The sequence below is a fragment of the Thermochaetoides thermophila genome (assembly GCF_000221225.1).
Source record: "Thermochaetoides thermophila DSM 1495 unplaced genomic scaffold scf7180000011806, whole genome shotgun sequence".
In the NCBI taxonomy this organism is placed as follows: domain Eukaryota; kingdom Fungi; phylum Ascomycota; class Sordariomycetes; order Sordariales; family Chaetomiaceae; genus Thermochaetoides; species Thermochaetoides thermophila.
Window position 1 is genome coordinate 2,557,864 of NW_006383023.1, and position 23,049 is coordinate 2,580,912.

Below are 23,049 nucleotides of genomic sequence, written 5' to 3' on the forward strand. Positions count from 1 at the left end.
TAGAGTAAAGCATGGATGGGGACAGCATTGCGTCGGTGTCAGCGAGTGTTTGGATTCTGAAGCCAATGGCTTGTGTTGCGTTCTGTGAAGCTTTGGTTTTGAAGTCCGTCCCGTTGCTGTTGCGTTTTCAAAAGTCAAGTCGAGTTTATACTGGGGTTCGATATTACCTTTGCTACTACCTTCCGATAACATACCCGCTGCGCTTCCCGCCAGTTTTTTTGGTGACCGAGTTGAGCTGAGATCGACATACCGGGTCAGGTGACCAGACCGTCGTTGGATCTGGGATTGTGCTCGCCGCTCGACGGCAGCAATCAACCACTCTCAACGCACTCTGGCCCTTCTGGTCAGACTTTATGCCAATTCAGTTTCTTTCTGTCTTGTCTCTCTCATTGCACTCATCAATCATCAAATCAACCTTGCAACAAATTCGGGCGGGCACGGGGTTTATCTTTTAACGGGATCATCATCTTCTCATTATGGCGTTTTGTCGGTTTACTACAGGACACAGGGCAGGTTTCGCATCGCATCATGGACACACGGACATGGACACACAGGCAGGGTCTAGGGCAGGACAGGGTTTTTCTAGGATGGATTGATTCTCTTTCACATATTGGACTGGACTGGGCTGGGTTGTGGTTTGTTGGTTGGGTGGTATCAAAGAAACAAAACGGAACTAAACTAACAGGCATGAATATGACATAAACACTTTTCTTCGTTCAAGGGAGTTGCCCACGCAAGGTGTTATATGTTATACTCTTGTCGACGTCGTTTCTGTTTCCATTGACAAGGTATGGGTGGGAGGGCTGGGGTTTTGAGAAGTATAACTCTACAATCGGGCTGGGTGGATGGGGATGGAAATGGAACTTTTTCTCTGAGAACTGATTCTTCAGTGTGCGGTGTTTTGTTGAGCGATGTGAATGGTGATTGACTATAGACGTGGGTTCTTGGTGTCTCCTTAAGATTTTTTTTAAACTGTTTTTCCTGTGTCGTGAAGGCTGGTGTTGGGTTGGGTTAGGTGTTAAGATTGCTTGCTATGTTGGGCATAGCACTGGGGTTTACAGACTGGGGAAGTGTCGACTGCTGCGGAAGATTACCGCCTACTTACCTATAGCTTGCTCTACATCGTGTTTGGGATATGGAGAAGATAGGAGTTGGGTGAAAGAGCTCTTAGAAGATGGCGACGATGGCGGGGATTGGGAGACAACTACGGTATCGTGTAGCTTGTAGGCTGTAGGCATTATGAGCCCTGTCTATATGACTACGGGCAATTGAGAAGTGAAGTAAAGAAATATATAACAGCACGAGCAGCGTTGCAGCGGCATTGGCTTTCGCTTGTTCGTTGCCTGGTGATCTTGATTCTTGATGTGACACGCTATCTCTTCTCTCTCCGCTTCCCCTACCCCTTGAGGGTGGTCTCGGTAAAAGTCGTGTACTTACAATATCATACTGTGTAATTTACATACCTCCCCTGTCACTGCCCCCTGGAGCGCTGTGCGGCAGTGACATCACACGTTGCAGCTGAGCTGAGCTTGCGGCTCCAACGTCGCAACCTGTCCTCTCAAACATCAACTCTCGAACCTCACCACTTGACGGACTCGACCGGCCCTCCAATATGACCCCTTCCGACGACACGAAATATACAAACGAAGCATCAAAGAAAACGATTGTCTTCCTCCACCCCGACCTAGGCATAGGTGGCGCCGAACGTTTGGTAGTCGACGCAGCAGTTGGCCTGCAACAGCGCGGCCATCGCGTGGTAATTTTCACAAGCCATTGTGATCGGGGGCATTGTTTCGATGAAGTTAGGGATGGTATGTCGCTCCCCTTTCCAGGAATGATAGAAAAACACAGAAGACAAGAGGTGCTAATAAGGACGGGGTGGGGGTGAATATAGGGACGTTAGATGTTCGTGTGCGCGGCGACTGGCCCGTTCCTCCCACGCTGGGGGGAAAGTTTGCTATTTTGTGTGCTATACTCCGGCAGTTGACGCTTATACTGCAGATTGCCGTTTTGACGGGGGAGCTGAGGGGGCTGAAGCCGGATGTGTTTTTTGTGGATCAGCTAAGTGCCGGGCTGCCTCTTCTCAAGCTCCTGACTGGGAAGCCGATCTTTTTCTACTGCCATTTTCCGGACCTGTTGCTCGTTCAAAATAGAAGGAGCTTGCTGAAGAGGCTGTACAGATTGCCCTTCGACAAGTGGGAAGAGTGGAGTATGGGATGGGCGGATACGATTGCGGTGAATTCGGGGTTTACGGCGGGGGTTGTCGGACAGACCTGGCCGAGGCTGGTCAGACAAAAAAAGCTGGAGGTTGTCTATCCGTGTATTGACACCGCTTCTATACCCGCCTCAGAGGGGGAGGAGAACCCCTGGCCGGGGGTGAAGTTTTTGCTGTCCCTTAACCGCTTCGAGCGCAAAAAGAACGTGGCCCTTGCCCTGCGCGCCTTCGCCGCCCTCTCACCCGACGTTCGAAAGAACGCGAAGCTGGTCATCGCGGGGGGTTATGACCCCCGCGTGCGGGAGAATGTGGCCCATCACGAGGAACTCGCCACCCTAGCCACAGAACTGGGTCTCTCCCACACGACAGTGTACCGGCCCTCCACCCCTACCGACGTCCCCCTTTCCTCCATCTCCCCCGACGTTCTGTTTTTGTGTTCCGTCTCAACCGACAAACTGAAAGACCTCCTCCTCCGCCACTCCCTTTTATTATTGTACACCCCTTCGAACGAGCACTTCGGCATTGTCCCTCTCGAGTCCATGCTCCGACGGACCCCCGTCCTGGCTTGCAACGATGGCGGGCCGACGGAGACTGTTGTTGACGGAGAAACGGGGTGGTTGAGGGATGCGGGGGATGTGCGTGCTTGGAGAGGGGTTGTTGAGTCTGTGCTGGGGATGAGTGAGAGTGAGGTGAAGGGGATGGGCAGGAGGGGAGAGGAGAGGGTTAGGGAGAGGTTTGGGAGGGGGGTGTTGGTAAGGAGGGTTGAGCGGATTTTGGAGGGATTGGTGGGAGGAAGTAAGGGAAGGGAGGAATTAGGTTTGGGGGTTGTGATTTTGGGGGCTGTGGTTGCTCTGGTTGTGGGGATGGTTGTTGTGAGCGGGTTGGTGAGATTGTAATGTTCCGAGGGGGGAAGGGAGGGTTTTGTAGGGGAGTATTGGTGAGATATACCCCGATTTGAGTTAATCTCATGGTTTTGGGATTTGGCATGTTCAAATATGGTGATGACATCGTGTTAGTTTTAGGGGAGTCTCTCGGCTTCTTCGCTGGGACCAGGGCTGAGGCGTTTGGTGGTCATCTTCCCCTGATTATGATGGATTGCCCACGAATGGTAAGAATCCCAATCAATCTCTGGCTTTGGGCGGCTAACAGAAGAATAATCGAGTTCGAGAGTCAATTTCATCGCTAGAACTAAGCTTGGAAACCTGCCTTAGAACATGGGGAGCTCTCTTACGAGTTAAGGACCAAGATGATTTCCATCGGAAGCCAATTATCTCATACACACAAACACTGTAACTGTTCGCTGAGTGTTGCTTTATTCACATTTCACATATCTACTTTTCGGGACTAAACCCTATTTGTTAATTTGTTATGGCTCTGGACTGGCATGACGTCCACCATCACATATGCTCGCAATTGTTCTGGGGTAAAAGCAGCCTGGTATCACCATTCATGGTTTTCACCCAAACCCTCTTATGCTAGGTTCTCTCGACCTGCCCAGATCCCTAGAACAAGGCCTAGTTCTTCAAGAGCATAACACAACACATTTGGCTGCGAGCAGCATTACGGTCTCTTAATTCCAAGCCTCTACGGTACTCATTCTGCTTTAGCAGTTTGAGTTAGCTACTCTAGAGGTCGATGACTGCATGTGAGAAACTTAAGTGTCCTGCCATTGGCCTCATTGCCCTGCACCAGACCACAATGGCCAAATCGCATCATTATATCGTTGTTCTCCTTCTTACACCTTGTCTTTATCATGAGATGCCTCAATTGTTGCCTTTTCTTGGCCCGTCCGGTCACCAATTATAAATTTTATGACTCTTCTTTTGCTGATTCTCCTTTGTAGCCCCGAGAACGCCTACGGTAAATTTCACGTATCAGCGAGACATACCTACTCAAGGAGCATCAATCCTATGACCATGCCAAGTAGAGTATCTCGCTGAGATAGGATCGGCCTGTATGACTTTCTTGGAGGAAGACTAATGAATATAAAATGGAACTCGGAGTCTTGAGCACGCTTGGCTGTTTTTCACATGCAGCTAATTCGGTGAATCGGTCTTCGAGATGCCAACAGTGGCCACGTCGCATGTCACAGCTGGACAGCAAACTAGCGAGTTGGCAAATATGACGTTCGATCTCATATCGAGCAATTGATCACTTAGAGGCACACTTTACAGAATACCTACTGCCATCTACTACTCCGAACATACAATGCCTTCTAAACATTGAGCCAACTCGAGCCCTCAAACCCAAGGCTAACCGAAAGTTCTCATTCACTTCGACCCGATCGACGCTCCGACCGCTGCTAGGCTTGGCGAAATTTGGGCTCCGCCACGGGCCAAACCACGTTTCCGGGTGATTGGCGGAGAGAGGGCCGGCGGTTGGACTTGGCGATGCGGAGCCCCCAGCCGTCCGTCGATAGCCGTGGTCGCATGCAGCGTACGTAGCTACGCAGGTTCGCTTCTCCAGATGGACAGGAGGAACATGAGGAGGAATGACAGGTCAGGAACGGGTGGCGGATCTAAGATCAGGAGTTCATATTGTTATTGAGGGGGAGAAAGTCTCAACGCCGGTGAGAATGGTCGACAGGAAAGATCTAGTTGTGAGGTTCAGAACGGTGGCGACTTGGCAAGCTCGAGTCCTGCAAAAGACAAAAAAAAAAATTAGAGAAGCTTTTCTCCAATAGGAAGGCTTCCAGACGTCTAAGCCAAGAGACCTAATTTGAGCACCTAGCCATGTGTTCGTTGGCCAGATCTTCCCGAGGAGCGGAACTGTTCCCTTAAGAACATCCATGACTAATCATGGTGATGCTTCACGAATAAAGGGAACAGAAAACAACAGCAGCGTAGCATATTCTAAGGTCCCTTACGTAAGTCCGGGTAGAGATGTCATGCAGTGGAACGAGAAACCGACGGTGAAAAACCGAGAGAGTGTGGTGATGTGTCGGTCACGGGTTTTTTACCCGAATTTTTGATTCGGTTTTGCCTGGAGAATCCGCGGTCATGGAGACGCAGCACGCATCGCAAATTGCAAGACATGCGTGCCTTCAGGCCGCGTCCAGCTGTCTGGTTGCACCTGCGTTAGCGTTGCCAGTGGGCTGGGTTGGGGTTGGGAACGAGACAGCAGCAAGCAGTAGTGGCTGGCACATGGCAGTGCCGGACATTGATGGATTGGCACGGTCGGGGAACGGTGTGTGGGGCATGAGCGGACTGTGGTGGGTCGTAGTGGACCCCTGCATGGGTGGATCGATGGATGACTAGACCAATGACAGCACGGAACGCGCTTCCCAGGACGGGTGCAGGCGGGCTCTGGGCGGCCAATGGAAATGCAGGAAGTGACCACGGGTCCCACTAGACCCCACTGCACAAACAAGATGGCCACTCTTAATCGGGACCGCCCTTTGCGTCAGAGACGGCTTGGCCGCTGGTGAGCTTCGACCGAAACATCTCTCTTTTGCACTTCACAGTTTCTTATCTCGATTTTATCTCCGTTTTATCTCTCCTCGATTACATTTTCCAAATGATCCTCTAGGCCCTACACCCCAGCACAATCCGTCTCTGCTGTGTCTTGTCTGCTGCTGTGACGTTTGTGTCTGTCTGCATTGCATTCCAATCGCCCGCAGGGCCTGCCTTTTTTTGATCAGGTGATTTGGGAAGATTCCCATATCCCGTATTTTTTTTTGCCTTTTTTTTCTTTGGTTTCATTGGTTTTTGAGATTCCCAGCGTAGGTTTTCGGGTTCAGTTCCAGCACGCAGTGACAGCACGGAGAGATAGTGCAGGTGGGGAGCACACGATCTCCCATTTTATCATCTCGATCTCTCTCGATCTCCCCACAGCCCAGGCTCGCCAGCTTTGCCGTCTAACTAGCCAGGTGTCGTGGAACACGCCCAGACCTGGCCAGCGGTCGCCCTATCGAGTCGCATTGACGGGACAGGGCACGTTGAAACAAGACCAAAAACGGCCAGAAGAGAGCACGCTCGGTCAGCCAGTCGACCGACCACGTTGTCTAGTCCTGCACTCTGATCGAACCGACTTTCTGGACGCAGCCACAGCCACGACTGCGACCTTGCACAACACATCTCTACTAATTCGAACCTCAGCGCGAGCCTGTCGACGAGCTGCACGAACCTCGAACCTCGAAGACCATACAGCGCGTCGCGCCCGATGTTGGCTCCATGTCTAACCCGCCATTGTCTGACGATGCTGCATCCGCTGCAGGGGTGAGCGATTCCCACGCTCACACTCGTCCTGCTGCCTACGACGATGCTGCCGCGCTCCAGATCGAAGCCGGCCAGGTACCACAAGAGCCACAGCCACAAAGACAATCACAGACACAAGCACAACCCCAACCACAAGAGCACCAACCGCCACACACCCCAGAGCCCATCAAATATACCCGGGGTCCTACCCTCCAGCGGCCTTCTGGTCCGTCCCTGCTGACCCAGGCTCTTGCAACAGCGCGCGGCATCCCGAGAGACAAGCAAATTTCCGCCTTCTCTTCCTCCCAGCCCACGTCTCAGGATAAGGACAACGAAGGCCGACATGAGTCGTCGACACCGCGTTCATCCCCTCGCAAGACGACCATGCATGGAAGACTCGATCTCGGCGAGGTCAACTCCAGGCTCCTCAACGGCGAACACTGCGATAGGGAAAGAGACGGACGTCCACCCCAGCCTGCTCGACCGCTGCCCGAAAAGGTATGGTCGATCGGAGCTGGCGACGCCGGCATCGGCGAGGACGGCAAGGTGGAAAAGTCAATTTCCGAGGTCCTTGCCGGTGTTGAGCCCAACAATCGCAGTCGCAAGGCCAGCCACAGTCTCCGCTTTTTCAAGGAGGGTCTTCCGGACGAGCAGCGGCCAAAGAAGAAGGAGCACAAATCGGAAAAGCTGCAGGAGATCCAGGAGCGGTCTGTCGACGAGAAGCTGAAAAGCGGCGGTGACAATGGCACTGGCTCCCATATCAGGTCACAGGCTGCTTTTCCGTCTTCATCCGAAAAGGGGATCGGTCGCGACATCCCTCCTGAGGACCAAGCTGTCAAAAAGCCAGAAGGCGATAACGTTGTGTCGGTGGTGGGCTCGCCCCCGTCGAGCCCCGGCGCCGGCGACAGCGAAGAGGGACAAGAGTCAGGCGAGGAGCAGATCTCTTCTGCCGTGTTTGTGCCGCACAAGGACCCCCGAGGAGCAGCCGGAAGACCATGCGGCAACGCCCCGGCCGACGCCTTCGAGGCGACACTCACGGCACGATGACTACCATCCGTGGCTCGTCAAGGCAGACGAGCCCGAGCCGGATGAAGAAGAGCTTGAGGAAGAACGTGGAGAAGATGAGCATGAGCCAGCGCAAGAGCACAAGGACAAGGACAAGGACAAGCACAAGCACAAGCAGAGAAGGATCAAATCTGATGCTGCCGATGGTTGTCCCACTGTAGCTCCCGAGGTAGCTCTCAGGCAGGTTGATCAACCCACGCCCACGCCCACACCTGCCCCCCATGATGATGATGATGATGATGATCATGATGATGTTGATGATGAAAGTGAACGATCGGCGCGTGCCCAATCCTCGTCCTCTTCCGCCCCGTACCATGAAGAAGCTGCGTACGACCATTACTATAATGCGCCCCGGCAGCCGCTGGAGGCGATTGAGTTGATTCCCTACAAGCACCAAGTGGGAGGTCACACCACGCTGTGGCGTTTCTCCAAGCGTGCCGTCTGCAAGCAGTTGAACAATCGCGAAAATGAGTTTTACGAAAAGATTGAAAAGTACCATCGCGATCTGTTGCGCTTTCTGCCGAGGTAGGCTTTTATTTTTTATTTTATTTTATTTTATTTTTTTCCCCTTCTCCCCCACCCCTCCCTAATCTTTCTTTTTTTTTTTCGGTTTTTCTCTACATTATGTTACCATACTAACGTTTCCAGATACATTGGCGTACTCAACGTCACATTTCAGAAGCAGCCGCGGCGCAAGTCGACCAAGCGCGAGGATGCGGGCGAGCCGCAGGCCGAGTCACAGGCCGGCGCCGCCGAGACGTCTCAGGACGGGCAGCCGCGCATGGTCAGCCAGTCGATGCAGTCCACGGCCGGCCAGATCCCGACGGTCACCTTCGTCGACAATCGCCACATCCTACCTCGCAACTTGTTGCAGCCGAGTCTCCCTCCGCTCGCCGGCCGCTTTAGAAGTGCGTCCGAGTCAGTGCGGGGCGCCACGTCTGGTAACGACAGCAGCCAGGGCTCTGCCGCCGCGATCCAGAACGAGTCTTCCCGGACAGGACAGCAGGAGCGTCCCAACAGCTGGGGTGCTACGACGGTGAACAAGAAGCTACGGAATGAGGTCTTCAACGATGCTTTCCTTAAGCAACCCATCGCCATCCACCGCCACCGCAAGGGCCACCACCGTCCCTTCCCGCGGCCGCGGCCGGTTGTTGGCTCCGAGGGTGCCGGCACGCCTGCGTCTGCTGCTAACGGCATTGACGTCCCGTTACCTAAGAGCGCCATCGACCTTGCCCACGCAGACAGGTATGCGGCTGACGACGAGCTGGGGCCGAGGGATATCACCGGTACTAGTGCGCCAGAGCCCGAGATCCTGGGCGACACGTCGCCGGCGCAGAGGAAGAAGAAACGGCGGTATTCGGGGTCAGGGCTAAGGAGGAAGCCGAAGGATGTGCAAGATGGGAGGGGTGACCTGGAGTACTTTGAGGAGGCGGATGATGTCGATTATAAGAGCGCTCGCGGGGATGTCCCGTCGCGCGAGGAGCTCAAGACGGCCCTGTCGCAGCGCACGAGTACCGTTGCTAGTACCGTGTCTAGCACGGCGATCCCGACTGCGTCGACCAGTCCTGCTCCCCTATCAACTACCGCCAGCGCCGATGGGACTGTTGGGAATGCCGTAGTACCTAACGGCAACGGCCAGCACCTCGCCCCCGTCCCGTACAAAATCCCGCGCCCGCTCAACCCCAAAGAAGCCCAGACCCAGCGCAACACGCGCGTCGAGTACTTCTTACTCTTAGAAGACCTCACGGCCGGCATGAAGCGCCCGTGCATCATGGACCTAAAAATGGGAACCCGCCAATACGGTGTCGACGCGACCCCCAAAAAGCAAAAGTCCCAGCAAGGGAAATGCGCGAAGACCACTTCCCGAGAACTCGGCGTGCGCGTGTGCGGATTGCAAGTCTGGGACGTCAAGACGCAGAGTTATGTGTTTAAGGATAAGTATTATGGGAGGGAGCTGAAGAAGGGCGCCGAGTTTCAGGCCGCGTTGACGAGGTTTCTCTATGATGGGGTGGATAAGGCGAGCATACTTCGGCATGTGCCGACTGTGTTGAGGAAGCTGGATGAGCTAGAGGTGATTATTGAGCGGCTGAGGGGGTATCGATTTTATGCGGCTAGTTTGTTGATGTTTTATGATGGGGATCAGTCAAGTGGCGTAGCGAATGGGGAGGATGAGACGACGGATTTTACTACCGATGCGGAGGAGGTGCATCAACAGCCACAGCATGGCAATGGTGCAGCCGCACAACAGCCGAGGAGAACGAGGAAGAGTAGGAGGGAGATTGATTTCAAGATGGCGGATTTTGCGAACTGTGTGACGGCGGGGGATGGAATAAAGGATCGACCATGTCCGCCGAGACATCCGGGGGAACCCGATAGGGGTTTCTTGAGGGGGTTGAGGAGTCTGAGGAAGTATTTTTTGAAGATTCAAAGGGATACCAGGGTTGAGCTGGGGCTGGCGGCGCCGTTTAGGAATGGGAATGGGGAGAAGGATGAGTGGACGTGGGAGGATAGTGAAGAGGAGGGGAGTGTTAGTGAGTAGGTCCTCAGAAGTATCAGGGGACTGCTCGACAGCCACCGGCTGAGGAGGCACAGATGCCTCGGACGGAGCTCTTTCCTGACTGAAGTACGTTGTTGATGTTATTGTACGGATTCTGTATGTCTGATGGATGAACGATGCTTACTTATCATATGGTTGGCCAACGAACGGGTCATGGACGGACGGATGCATGGATGGATGGGTTTGGTTGTGTAAGGGGACCTGGCGCTAGGAATCATCGGCTGTCTGTGTGTGTGTGCGTGCGTGTGTATGCGTGTGTGTGTGTGTGTGTGTGTGTGTGTGTGTGTGTGTGTTGCGCGTGTGTGAATACTTTTAGGTATCATCATGTATTGTGGTCCGGATCGTTTTACTTAGTTTACATACCTAGTGCTACTACTACATACTGTGTCTGCTGCTGCTGCTGGCTGCTACGTTTCGCCGCCTGTGTCTGTCCTCGGCGGCGATGTTTATTGTCTCATTGCTGGTTTGGAACTGGACAATGGGACAAAGACGGCGGGTTCAAGGTTTCGTCTGCTCTGGGTCCCGGGAGGGCACCAAGTACGGTGGGACGATGAGATATGAGTAGGTCATAAAACCACTCGGAGGCTGCGATCTTGCGTCTGGCTCTTGAGCTGCTCATCAACCACTGCTGTGTCGATGATAGAAGGTTGGATGAGTAAGCGCTGAAACTGGTTTCGAAGCTCTTTTCTGTTGGTGCTTTTACTTTTCTCTGTTTGTCTGTGGATTGACTTGGTCTGGCTTGTTGTCATTTCTCTTCTCTGGAAGGGACATTGTAACAGTTGGAAGATATTTCATACTGGGGAACTTTTGATGTAAGGTAGAAAAGTACCTAGACAAACACAGCCCTCAGAATGTTTTGGTGATATCTGCTCAGTTTTTGATCCATGATGAGGCGTGTGGTGTGTAGTGTATATTAGCCGGGTCTTCTCTTTCTTCTTTGTAAACAATAAAACCGCGTGGTATCCTCGCTTCTATTCTGCAGTCCCACGATCAAACAAGACTACATGCTCGAAGTCATCATTTTTCAGTCATTCAAAACAACCAAACCCCCAACCAGCGTCTACAGGCTTTGAAAAAAAAAAGAAAAAAGAAAGAAAACCAGGCTCCTAACATGATCCCCAGACCAACCAACGCAAAACCTCTTACAGTGATACGTCTACTTTCTTACAATTTCAACTTGAACTCTTTCGTCAACCTCTGCACCGTCTTCTCCCCCTCCTCCTTCTTTTTGGCTTCCTCCTCGATCAACCTCCTCTCCTTCTCGTCTCCAGCCTTCCACCCCTCCTCACTCAACAACCCCACGCTCTCCCTATACATCTCGGCCTTCAAAAGCCCATAAATCCCACTATCCCCCTTCCCGACCAGTTTCCTCTGCTCAATCAACTTCAACACCTCCTCTAGCCCCCCCACAGAGTCCACAATCCCCGCCTGCACCGCCGCGGCGCCGCCAAACCTCTTCGCTTCGAGAACCAAGTCCCGGTATGTCACCGGAGGAAGTTTCAGGCGGAAGATACTCGACATAGCGGGCTTGAGCGGCACCCCGAACTCAAGCTCATTCACGCAGGCGAAGCCCTTATTGGGATTCATCACCCGATAATCATGGTGCATAGCCAGCATCAGCCCTCCCGCAAAGGCGTGCCCGTTGATCAGCGCGACCGTCGGCATCGGGTACGTCAGTAGCCGATGGAATAACTTGTACAGCTTCTTCGGCAGGAAATTTGCATCCGACAGTGCGTGCTCCAGGTCCAAGCCGTTGGAGTAAAACTTGGGGATGCCGGAAGTCGTGATGACCACGCCGGGCTCGAGTGAGGGGTGGTACTCGATTAGGTCGAGGGCGTCGAGGAAGGCGGTACAAGAGGCGGTGGTTAGGCGGTTGTCGGGGGGGATGGTGAAGGTGAGGAGGTAGACACGGGGCGCTGCTAGGGAGACAGTGATGCTGCCGGCGGGTTGGGAACCGCAGGGGGGGATGGGGAAAGTGAAGAGGGTTTTGCCAGGAGAGGACATGTTTGGGTTGTTTTGGTTGGGATGAGACCAGGATGATCGGTTGTTGGTTGAGCAGAAAGAGAATAGTTAAGCTGAGAGCGAATTATGTTGATGTTGACTATGATTGAGATGAACTTGTATAAGCTGGGTGTATGAGGATAATAATTAGGTATTGGGGCTTGAGGCTCAATAAAGTGAACCTCGGCTTTCTTTGCTTGGTTCTCAGCCGCGTTTTCTTCCAGTCAAAACAGTCAAAACACCTGAGACTGCCAAGAAGTGGATCGCGCCGTTGGACCGTGACAGTTTCACTTTAAGCTCCAATCTCTAGATCAGGATGTTGTAAAAGGTATGAAACAAGAAAGAAAGAGAGAGAGAGAGAGGAGAGAGAGAGAGAGAGAGAAATAAACCGATGGTTATGGACAAGTGATACAGACACATACATTCCTGGATCGGCAGCGCTGTGCCGTCCCCAGTCGGTGTATTGGCCCGAACGGCTTGGGGTCGGCGTCGGCTTCGGCATGTGATTACCGAGCGCCCCACTGCTTAGCCATCAAGGTCGCTTCGCAACGGTGACAATTTCGAGGACGACATCGTAAACAGTTATGCTGTTGCTAGAAGGCATCTTGTTGAAGCATTGCCATACAAACCCGGATGGACGTTACAACCCAGCCATCCGAACCTACATACCCATTACCCCCTTCCCCCATTACCTTACGAATTCATGGCCATTAATATAGCTCTCCGACACCAACTCAAGAACCTGGTAGTAATCGCATGGACGGAACCTTCCATCATAGAAATATATATTCATATCATCACCATCACCCTCAACATACCATGCTATGGATATCCTCTGCACTTTGTTCTATTCCTTCTGAGAGAGAGACGCTCAAACCGCCGAGTACCCGCCTCTGCTCCCCGAGCTTTGCACCGTGTTCAACACCCGCCGAATGACGTCCCGCAACAAGTACGGGATATCCCTAATCAAGTCGCTATGCGGCAGCAGATCCCATCCGCGTGCGCCATACCGGTGGTAGTTGAGCCAAGACCCAAAGATGAGGTAGGATGCGACGGCGAGGAAGGCTCTGTGTCACTCTGTTAGCATATCTCTTCTGCAAATCCACACAGTCAGCTATGAGAGAGTGGGAGAGACTCACATAATAAACACCCAAGTAAAAAAACCCCAATGCTTACTCTCCTTTCCCCCATCTGTCGGCGGGTTTTCTCCCTCCGCCCGACACGCATGCTTGGTATACCACGTCAGATACAGCGTGTCAATTTCCTTCGTCTCAGTCCCGTCGACCACTTGCTCACGCTTATATCCCTCCCAAAGCAGCGCCGCATCTTGTTTGCGCAGCTGGTGCTCTGGCTGGCTGATATCTACGGGGTCTTTCTCCTCCTTCTTCGTGTCCTCTTGAGTCTCAACCCCCCGCTTGCTGTTTTTCTTTGCAGGTTCGTACTCAACCAACTTCTGTTCCCACTCGCCCTCTGTGCCAACTTTCTCTGGGTCGCAGCGGAGGGAAATGACTGCGCTCTGTGGGCGCTGTTGGTAGGTTGTGTCGCTTTGGAGGGTTAGACGCAGGCCGTCGTTCTTCTTATCCTTAGTGTCGCGCCCCTCGGCTATCCTCTTAATCCCCCAGTTAAATGCCGCGTGATCGTTGCCGTGCCCAATGACGATGGGGATCACGCTGTCGGTGACGGATTTGCCTGTTTTGGGGTCGAAGCGATGCTTGATGGCGCATACTGGACACATTGTTTCCATCAGCCATCCTGCCATGCCTCACCCATACCACTCACTCTCCCTTAAGTAGATGGGCGGTCTTACCTCTCGTACCGTCAGGACATCTCTCCTCCTTCGCTATATCCCCCTTCCGTTTCAGCGGCCCGCACAAGTCGATGGTGTAGGTCGTGTTCCGATATGTCGGTGCCGCATACTCGGTCGTGACGATGGTGTGGGGACCGGCGAGGTCGTGGAAGTCATAGGTGTGCCCGTCAAACTCTACTTTCGCACAGTCAAATGTTGAAGGAGGGGCTGTCGCGGCGGCTGAGGATGGGGACGCGGTTGAGCCGAGTAGGAGGAGGAGGAGCAGAGGGCCTGCTGTTTGGGTTGGTCGGGAGGGTCGTGTCATTTTGGTTGTGGTTCTATGTTTGTAGGTCGGTAGTAGAGGCGGCCCAGCGGGGGCAGGGAAGGGAGAAAAGATGAATCAGTTGTCTCGTAGGCACGCACACACACAACGTTGTTTTTCTCGCTCGGGCTGTCTGCCTGCCAAGTGTCACGGATGGGCGGTTATTGAATCAGACCCTTCGAATGTTCAGACCTAACCGTCCTTCCTCTAAGCCGGATGAACACGTTGCGCGTCCGTGATGGAGTGAATGAATTTCGAAGCTCACTGATCGAAAGAGCTGAGCTTGCTCGAACTTGGGCATAAGAAACAAAAAGTTTAGGAAAGTAATGAACCACTCTCCCGCGCCAGCCGATCGACCGTTCTCTGGGGTATAGAACAGAAAGTAAAAGGCTCAACACCAGCTGGTTTGTTATCAAATCTGCCAGCGAGTGTAGTGTACACAGTAGTTAGTATGTTAAGAAGTGGGAACGTCAACGGGACACTCTTGGACAGGACAGGAAGGTCAGTTGTCGCTGTCGACATTCACTGGCTACTGCTGGTCCCTGCATGCATACATGGTGGACAACAGTGCCTGGGCAATGTGCTGAATGTGGGGACTGGCGCTGGGTAACGTCATTGCTGAAATTAAATCACGTGTCATATCACGTGCAGCAGGAAAGTGGGACAACAATATGGCAAGGAGATCAACCGACGGAACGCAGATATATATCAGTGTTTAAATGGCTGACACTGCGGTACCTATTGCCATTAGCTTGGTTCACAACTGGTATGTTAGCCTCTTAAGCCAGATATGTTGTGTTGTTTAACTCTCGGTTACCAAAGAATGAGAAATTTGTCCATAGAATATATGTCCTTTCCAAGTTGAAGATCATCAAGAAGTCAAAGACATTGATTACGCATCTATTAATACGTAAAAGGTTGATAAAGAAAAATAGTGAGTTAATCGCATAAAAAACACAATCTATCTATCATCCCAAATTTTGAGTTCGCCCATGCGCCCCAGCGCATCCAGCGATCACCCGTCGGAGACTACTCATGACTCGAGTCTGTCAGAAGTCTGCTGATCTGAGGGGATGTTGCCAAAGCCTGATGATAAGGATTGCAATGTAAGCTACATGTGGTTTAGTGAAGCTAAAGGCTGGGATGAGAGAACCTACAGGTCAATCCTGGTTTACGTTAGCGTGGTTTTTAATAACAGTCAGAGCCATGATTTCAAGAGCTTGTCAGTAGTACGTACACAACCTTTGGGAAGGATTCTTGGCATCAATCATTAGCAGGCTTATTATTAAATCCAGTTGAATGTTCTGATTTCATATATACATAGTTGAAAGTGTTGGTTGAAAAAACTATGGTTTTACAAACTGATGTTGACACCACCTTCACCTCCGTCAAGAGTATTGCGCCAGCCTCCGTTTCCTCTTCCGAAAAAAGTCAACCCTCAGAACCCCCCCACCGACCTGGCAGAGTAACCCACGACCCCTTCTCTTCCTTCCCTTATCCCATCCTGTCCTTCCTCCCCCCAGACTCCATCATCGCCCTGCGCATCGCCTGCCCCCCGATCCTCGCGACACGCAGCGCAGCACTTGGCTACGGAAGCGCCTGCTCGTGCGGGGCATGGCCTGGTTCTGGGAGCTGCATCGGGCCCTACGCGATATGACGCTCGCGGAGGACGAGGAGCTTGATTGCCGGCGGCTGTGGCTCTATTTGGCGACGCATACTTTCCCGAGGTATGGTATGAGGGGTCCGTTTATGAGCGTTGCCAACCGGAGACGGATATAGCAGGCTTGTGAGGGTTGGTGAAGGAGTATTAGAAGAGGGTAAGGACGCCGTTAGGAAGGCAGGGGGAGGGCGAGGAGGAGGAGGAGGAGGAGGAGGATCTTAAGGGGTTTTATGTTGATGAGGGGGACGTTTATGCCGGCTGTGGCGGTACCCATTTCCCTTCCAAGGTAGAGAATAATGAATTCTTCAACTATGGCTATGAAAGAAGGAATGGATGACAGCGGAGAGTGTTGATGAAGTGAACGAAGAGCCTCCTTCACAGGCTACGTCAAATGCCAGCTCACCTCTTGCGTAGACATCTCAAGGAATCCGTCGAAAATTTTCACCACTGGCTGGCACTTGAACGGTAGCTTGACCTATCTCTGTCTGCAGTTTCAAGGAAAGGAGGGAGAACTCCGCCTGCTGATGACGAACAATGCTGTGAATGTAGTGTTCAGGGACGATATCGAGTTGATTTTCCACGGTGACTGGAACACTGCGTTGATGCTACGCATCTCGAATAACCCCTCTTTAAACCAACTGGCAATTACATATTCGGAGGTGAATCTACTGCACCTGGTGGAACAGATCAAGATAGGCTCCGAGTCCCATGCCAACGGATGACATTTAGGTGTATATGCGAATGTAAAAGGTGAGATGCTAACCCACTTGACTCATGGCCAGGTTATTCTTTGCTCAGGCCTTTGCAATCACATTCCCCAAGATCATCATCCGATATAATAAGTTTCAGCACAGTCTTACTGCCTACAGTCGCATCTTGTGGTGCCACGAGGGCAACGTTGTCACGGCCTACAGGCCAAGTTTCGCAGGGCATGATCCAGGCTTCTTTTGGCCTTTCCTTCCCACCTCCTTCTTCCTTATCCTTGTCCTGCCCCCTAGATTGTGTACTTAAACTAGGTACTCTTCTTATTACCGCCGGGACGGTACATTCTTTCATATAGGGTCTAATCCAAAGCCCTGGAGCAAGTCCCTCCCTCCTCTTCAAACGCCCCTGCTCTCTTACCGCATCCTTTGGCACCATTCAGTCATTCACGTCCCCCATACCCACTACTCTCCCTACCGCTTCCATCCGCACTCACCCATCCAAATCCAACTCATTTCCCATCCTCGACCAAGCAAATAGCAACAAGATCAACAACAACAATGATCATGGTAATCAGGAGTTGGTTGATTTGTTGTCTGAGAACGTGACTAGGGATGAGGATGTGGAAGAGAGAGAAATGGTGGGGGTGATGGGGAAGCTGATGCTGGAAAACGCAAACTGATGAAATGCATCAGCAGCAGCAGCACGAACATGATCAGGACTAGGAAAGGCAGAAAACCTCTACCGCTACATGCACGCAAGCCCCTATGGGTTCTTCACCGTCGAAGGAACTGGACCTCTCGGATCAAGTGGGCGAAGAAGGGAGGGTATGTCAATGCAGGAATGATGTTTTTGAATTTGATGGGCCGGGAGGAGAGAGGGTTGCAGACGTGGCTAGCCCACTTTGTTATGAGGATGTTCATGATAAAAGCACAGTAAACTTTCAATCCTTGTTATTCTACCTAACCTTCATACCCTTCCCACGAACACAGATCCGCGCCAACTTCAACCGCTCCATCATTTTGGGCACTCACCCCTCTGATGATACCAACCCCCCCGAACAATTACCTCTAACCCGACCACTTGGTCCTGGTCCTGCGTCTTCCTACCGCCAGACCGCTACATAGCCGGCATTGCAGCCTGATTTAGGACCACCCTGCCACCCGAGGAGGAGAAGAAGCCGGCAAGTACTCCTCCTCTCCCTCTTGTAATACATCCATGTCTTATGTTAATGGGGATGGGGGTGGGGGGTTTAGCAAGGTATCTTTGGTCAAGACCAATGTTTTTATTAACTTCCACACAGTCACCTTTCTTGAGCATTGCCGTCTTGACGGGTGAAGACACGAGTATGTGGGTAGCGATGCGGGAAGGGGTTAAGCTCAGTCTCTACCATAAGGTACATTTCGTACGGATATATAAACCTGCATGTTGTAAGGCCCCTTTTAATTGTTTGGGCTACTTATGTAGGCGAAGTGAGGAGACTGAGTGCTTTAATCGGTAGGTATTTAGAACACACAGTTATTGTTCAAAGTCTTGGGCATAATTTGTTGTATTGAAGATGGGCGAGATATAGTTCCTGCGCAGGTACCTACCTACCTACCTACCTACCTACCTACCTATGCAAAAATTTGGTATCTAAACCGCTGACATGAATCATCTACCTATCCTGCAGGTCTACTTCCAGGTCAAACAGAAATGAAAACCTAAGCACCTAGGTACTGTTACACCCAACGCCCCTCGGTTCGATATATATCACCAACCTGCCAACCTACCTAGATACCTGCTGCAACACTTGCTCACATCTCAACAACTACTCACCTCCCTTCTTAAATCCCTCCTCAACCCCCAACGGGCACAACAACCTCCAAGCTCCCCATCCAATGAAAATGTGGCTCCCCCAGCAATATCTCCCTCCCTTCTGCCTTCGCTTTTCTCTTCTCTTCCTCATACGCGGCCCTCGTCTGGGCACGATACGCCTTGATAGCAGCCACGACGTCACGCATCTGCGCCAGCTGGGCGCGCGTCGGTTTTGGCGCTTTGCGAGGGGACGAAACCTGGGATTGGAATTGAACGTGACTTTGGGGGGTAATATAGGCTTGATGATTTTCCGTTGGCCCCGAGCCGGTACTAGAACAAGTTTTTTGCCCCAAGAAAGGCGTTGTATAATTGTTGCCGGCGCATCCTTCGCAACCATGCACAGCACATGATGATAAATCACCGCTGGCACAGCCGCCAAGACCGGCCTTCAAACTCTCACTCTTGCTACCCGTATTGCCGCTGCTGCTACTATTACTCATCCCACGCGGCAGCAGCGGAGGTGTAGGCAGCGCACTCCAATTCCGATCACTCAACGTCGCCAATATCCCCTTCCAAGCCGCCCCAAACACGATCGCACCCCCCGGCACGCCCGCCGCCACATGGCATGGTGACGCGGGCTCAGGGTCGGCGAGGAGATCGGCATCGCCGCTGGCCAGCAGCCGCATGTACTCGTTCAAAGCCGGATGGTTACTTGGACGGAGGTGGCCGTCGCCAATGAAGACAGGTGCGATGACGGTCCGGCCATGGTACGTCCAGGTGTGGCGCATAGTGTTCTTGTTCTCGTTCTCACGGATGCTGTAGGGGTAGAAGGGGGTGAGTTGGACCGATTGAGTAGGGGAGGTCTCCTTGGGTTCGGACGCGGGTGGAGCGGTGTTGGGGAGACAGGTACCGTAGGGGGAAGGGTCAACTTGTCTCTGCGCAACTGGCTTCTCATCGGCCAGGGATGAATCCCAATTGAGAGTATCTGTGATGCTGAATTCCTGGAAACTGGTAAGTGACCGCTCAAAGTCCAACTCCTCATCATAATTTAGGTCCTCTTCAAAAGTCTGACGAGGATCCGGCTGAAATTCAAGCCGAATGTGCCTGAGACCCGATAGCACAGCCGGTCCCCTCCGACTGCTCGATCGTCTAACATCCTGGACCGCCCTCTCCTGAAGCGAAGCCAGCTTTAAAAAGGCAATCAGCTTCTCAATCAGACGACCCGTCGAATACCTCGGGATGTGCGTCAGCGTCAGGGACCGCAGGCGCGGGTTCATATCAGGCACGAAGGCTTGGGGATACGCCATCTCCGCGCGTGGCAGCAGATATGTCTCGGCCAGCCACAAGGTCTCCATGGGCAACCGGTACGGGATGTGTAGAGTCAGCAGCTGCGTAACCAGCGAGTGGTGGATGCGCAAGACCTGCAGGTCGGGCGCGACGAGCGACCGGAACCAGTGAGCCTCCCCGAGGATGCCCCAGAGCTTCACCTCCTTGCTGGCCAGCCACGATCGTCGTCGGGCTGCCTCGGGTATGGTGAAGAGCGGAGTATCACACTCGAGGTGTTGCAGCAGGCCGGGCGACATGCGCATCCGTTTGGTCAGGGCAGCAGCCGAGATGCTGTTGCCGTTCAGGTACAGGTGGGTGAGGCCAAAGGGGCTCTGGCAAATGACGAGCCCAGGAATGCGCTCCAGCACGGGGCTATGGCGTCCAGCACCGCCGGAGAGCAGGGTCTTGACCGCGTCAGCTGAATCGTCGTGTATCTTGACCGTGCCGTCCAACCGATTGGTATGGACGTCTTGAGAATACCCAGGAGCATCTGCAAGATACCTGTGAGGATGGTTGAACGTCCCGCTCCATTTTGACTCCCAGATGTGGCTGAAGAGTCCAAACATGCTCGTTCCTAACGCCGAGTGCTGCATGATTGATCCCTCAACACCAGCATCCCCTTTCCGGCAAGGAACAGGCGCAAAGCAGAGGTCCATGTCCTCAAAGACAGCGTCAGTAAGCCGGTTGCGGCTCAGATCCACGCTCCAGAGCTGCGCCCCAAAGACCTTGAAGAGAAGGGCCGCCGTTGCATCATCCATCTCGCGCCCTTGGGCCTTCAATATGCGAAGGTAGGGCAGTGAGGCGGGACTCAGCGTCTTCTGGGCCAGAGCAGTCTTCAGTGAGCCGGGCAGGTACGACACATCGAGGTACACGAGACTCCTCAGGAGCGGCGAGGCGAAAAAGGCCGCGGGCAGTTCCGTCTGGCACCGCGGGATGCTCAGCAGCAGCAGAGGATGCCCGCTCGCGTCCTCCGAAACAGGCCGAGCTGCCAGAGACGCAAGATCGAGATCAGGGTGACCGTCCACAAGCAGACAGGCCAAGCTAGGAAATACAGACAGCGCCCGGCTCAAGAGAGCGGAAGATCCCGCCATCGAGACCGAGAACTGGGCCACCGAGACGGCAGCCAACAGAGGCCGCAGGTCGAGCGAGCGAACAAGAGCCCTCGTCTCCGGCCGCACTCGCTTGATGCAATGGGCCAGAAACACATACAGCCAGTCGAGATCTGCATCTGTCAGTATCTCTTCACCACCAGTAACATCAGCGCACAAGCTAAAAGGGGCTGAAAAGGTGTTCCTGACCTACGGGGTCCCTGCTGAGCAGGCACACCACAGTTACAGGATCATTCCACAGGCGGGGAGCGAACTGGGCATAGAAACGTTTCGACACACGGCAGAGACGGGCGTAGTGCTTCACATTCATGTACGGCGCTACCAGATCGAGCCAGTCGACCCGCGCGATAGCGTCCTGGTATGAGGGCAGGCATGGCGTGTCGCTTGCATAAGTGTTCGCCATCGTTACCAGGTATGAGGTGAGTGAAGACGTTGTAATTTCGAGATCCCGCTGCCAGATCTGCGATCGAAATTGCAGCAGTCACGTCAGTCACCACGCGCATGAGCCAGAGAGCCACGATGCACGTCAACGCTGCGGGCGAGACAGCGACGTCGGTAAAATACGTATGTGGCTGACCCAGAGAGTCAGAGAGTTCCTGTGGGCTTATATCATATCATGATCCCCGATAATGTAGATTCCCAGCTCTTCTGCCCACTGAACTTGCTGACATGACAGGCATACCAGGAATGCGTCCCCGTCGGACCTTTTTCACCATCGCAAATTTTTGGTTGGCGGCTGTGAGCTTGTGGTTGAGGCGCGGGGGAGGCAGTGCTCCGAGGTTAGCCGCCAAGGGCACGCAAGATCGCTGTTATCGGAAAATTGAATTTTCCGATACGTTTATGCGCGTTAGATCACCCCGATACAACGATATAAGTGCTCATCGCATGGAATCACCAGTCTGTCTCATCTCAAAGGCTTCCTCAAGCATGCTACCTGCGGTAGGCCAGATGTGCTCGCAGCTTCCCAATCACGATCTCGCTTCTATTGCGATCTGTCCAGGCGCAGCGATCACCCACCGTATGGGTGCCACGTATCCTCTCATGCAGCGTTCGCCATAAAACATCTTGAGGTTCGCGATCCCATACCAATGACACCCACGAGCAACAAGTTCCCGATGGAAGCACAAGAATGCTTTCTGCTGCTGTTGTTAGAATCAACCCGGGAGCAACACACGATTTTTTTCTTGGAGAGGGCTACATCCAACTGCCAATATCGAAAAGACTGGCCGCACGGCAGGCCGGAATGTGCGTCTACCTAGGTCTAGCTCGCTTCAAATGTGTCTAAAGGCAAGCTGTTTTGTTGTTGCGACCGCAACGAGATGTACGTATCTATCTAGGTAAATAATAGATGATAATTGCCAAAACTGTATCCATCACTGCAGCAGCGCAGTCGATTCGCATCCTGCAATCAGCTGTAAACCATCCGTACACGCACCTTGCCAGCTGGGCAATCAGCAAAACCACAAGACCGTTTGTTGCGATGGGGAGTTGATAGCTTCACGTTCTGACCTACTTAACTTTTACACCCTGATCAGCAAAATAATAGATTCTCGTCCCATCGAAACAATCACACTGAGAAATCTCATCCCAAAACGCCCCTCCAAGCAAGCTCTCCCATTTGATCCTCACCCGATCTTCGTCCTCTCCGGTTCCTGCACACCCTTCCATGTCCAAGACAGCCCACTTCTCCATCATTACCATGCAACCTGAGCCCAGCCCAGCCCACTCAGAATCGCCATCAGAACCAGCTGCGACAAGCCGTTTCCATCATCCACGCCGTAACACGCCTCGCCTCAAGCACGCAAATGCAAGCCGCATAGCATGGCGGGTGCTGAACGACCAATGGCTAGGAGAAGATGGATTAGTCTGTCTGTCTCAGCAGGGCAGCGTATCAGTCATGCGAGCTTTCGGCAACGCAGCCGGAGAGAGTAAGTCAGTAAAAATAAGTTACCGGGTTTACCGAGAGACCTGTCATAAGGACTGGTCGGAAGATGGATTCTATTACTATGATGCTTGGTAGGCAGGTACGTGATAGAAGAGATCGACAGCGGCTATTGTGTAAGGGGAGTGAGATTCAATGGGAGTAGCAGGTTGATGTTTGAGCTAAACATATCGTGGGATCTAACAATCACCGTGTTCGTGTGACAATCTGGAAGTGAGCTGGATGGGTGAAGATGACACAACGAGAAGTTTACAGGTCGATGCGCGATATTCATTCCCAGAGCAATTGTTTGTATTCCGGTTGTGTTGCATTTCATGATGTATTTCCTAGCAAAATTAACCAAAACAAAAGTCCTCTGCGAAGATACCTAG

The 23,049-nt window shown here is 52.8% G+C and overlaps 5 protein-coding genes across 5 annotated transcripts; 2 read left to right on the top strand and 3 right to left on the bottom strand.

Moving 5' to 3' along the window:
• Positions 1 to 1,612: 1,612 nt before the first annotated feature.
• CTHT_0007110 (uncharacterized protein) lies at positions 1,613 to 3,300 on the top strand (the record flags this gene model as incomplete). Its single annotated transcript, XM_006691179.1, has 3 exons — positions 1,613 to 1,756; positions 2,002 to 2,967; positions 3,238 to 3,300. 3 exons carry the CDS (start codon positions 1,613 to 1,615, stop codon positions 3,298 to 3,300), a joined length of 1,173 nt encoding a protein of 390 aa, XP_006691242.1.
• A 2,285-nt stretch (positions 3,301 to 5,585) lies between these two features.
• CTHT_0007120 (inositol trisphosphate 3-kinase-like protein) lies at positions 5,586 to 10,015 on the top strand (the record flags this gene model as incomplete). The annotated part of the gene is made up of 5 exons (XM_006691180.1): positions 5,586 to 5,638; positions 6,080 to 6,221; positions 6,313 to 7,364; positions 7,438 to 8,001; positions 8,125 to 10,015. The coding sequence occupies 5 exons, from the start codon at positions 5,586 to 5,588 to the stop codon at positions 10,013 to 10,015; spliced, it is 3,702 nt and encodes a 1,233-aa protein (XP_006691243.1).
• A 1,182-nt stretch (positions 10,016 to 11,197) lies between these two features.
• On the bottom strand, positions 11,198 to 12,037 carry CTHT_0007130 (uncharacterized protein; the record flags this gene model as incomplete). The annotated part of the gene is made up of 1 exon (XM_006691181.1): positions 11,198 to 12,037. One exon carries the CDS (start codon positions 12,035 to 12,037, stop codon positions 11,198 to 11,200), a length of 840 nt encoding a protein of 279 aa, XP_006691244.1.
• An 868-nt stretch (positions 12,038 to 12,905) lies between these two features.
• Positions 12,906 to 14,145, bottom strand: CTHT_0007140 (uncharacterized protein; the record flags this gene model as incomplete). Its single annotated transcript, XM_006691182.1, has 3 exons — positions 12,906 to 13,101; positions 13,174 to 13,759; positions 13,851 to 14,145. 3 exons carry the CDS (start codon positions 14,143 to 14,145, stop codon positions 12,906 to 12,908), a joined length of 1,077 nt encoding a protein of 358 aa, XP_006691245.1.
• A 4,197-nt stretch (positions 14,146 to 18,342) lies between these two features.
• On the bottom strand, positions 18,343 to 21,139 carry CTHT_0007150 (uncharacterized protein; the record flags this gene model as incomplete). The annotated part of the gene is made up of 2 exons (XM_006691183.1): positions 18,343 to 20,849; positions 20,926 to 21,139. The coding sequence occupies 2 exons, from the start codon at positions 21,137 to 21,139 to the stop codon at positions 18,343 to 18,345; spliced, it is 2,721 nt and encodes a 906-aa protein (XP_006691246.1).
• Between the last annotated feature and the right edge of the window lie 1,910 nt (positions 21,140 to 23,049).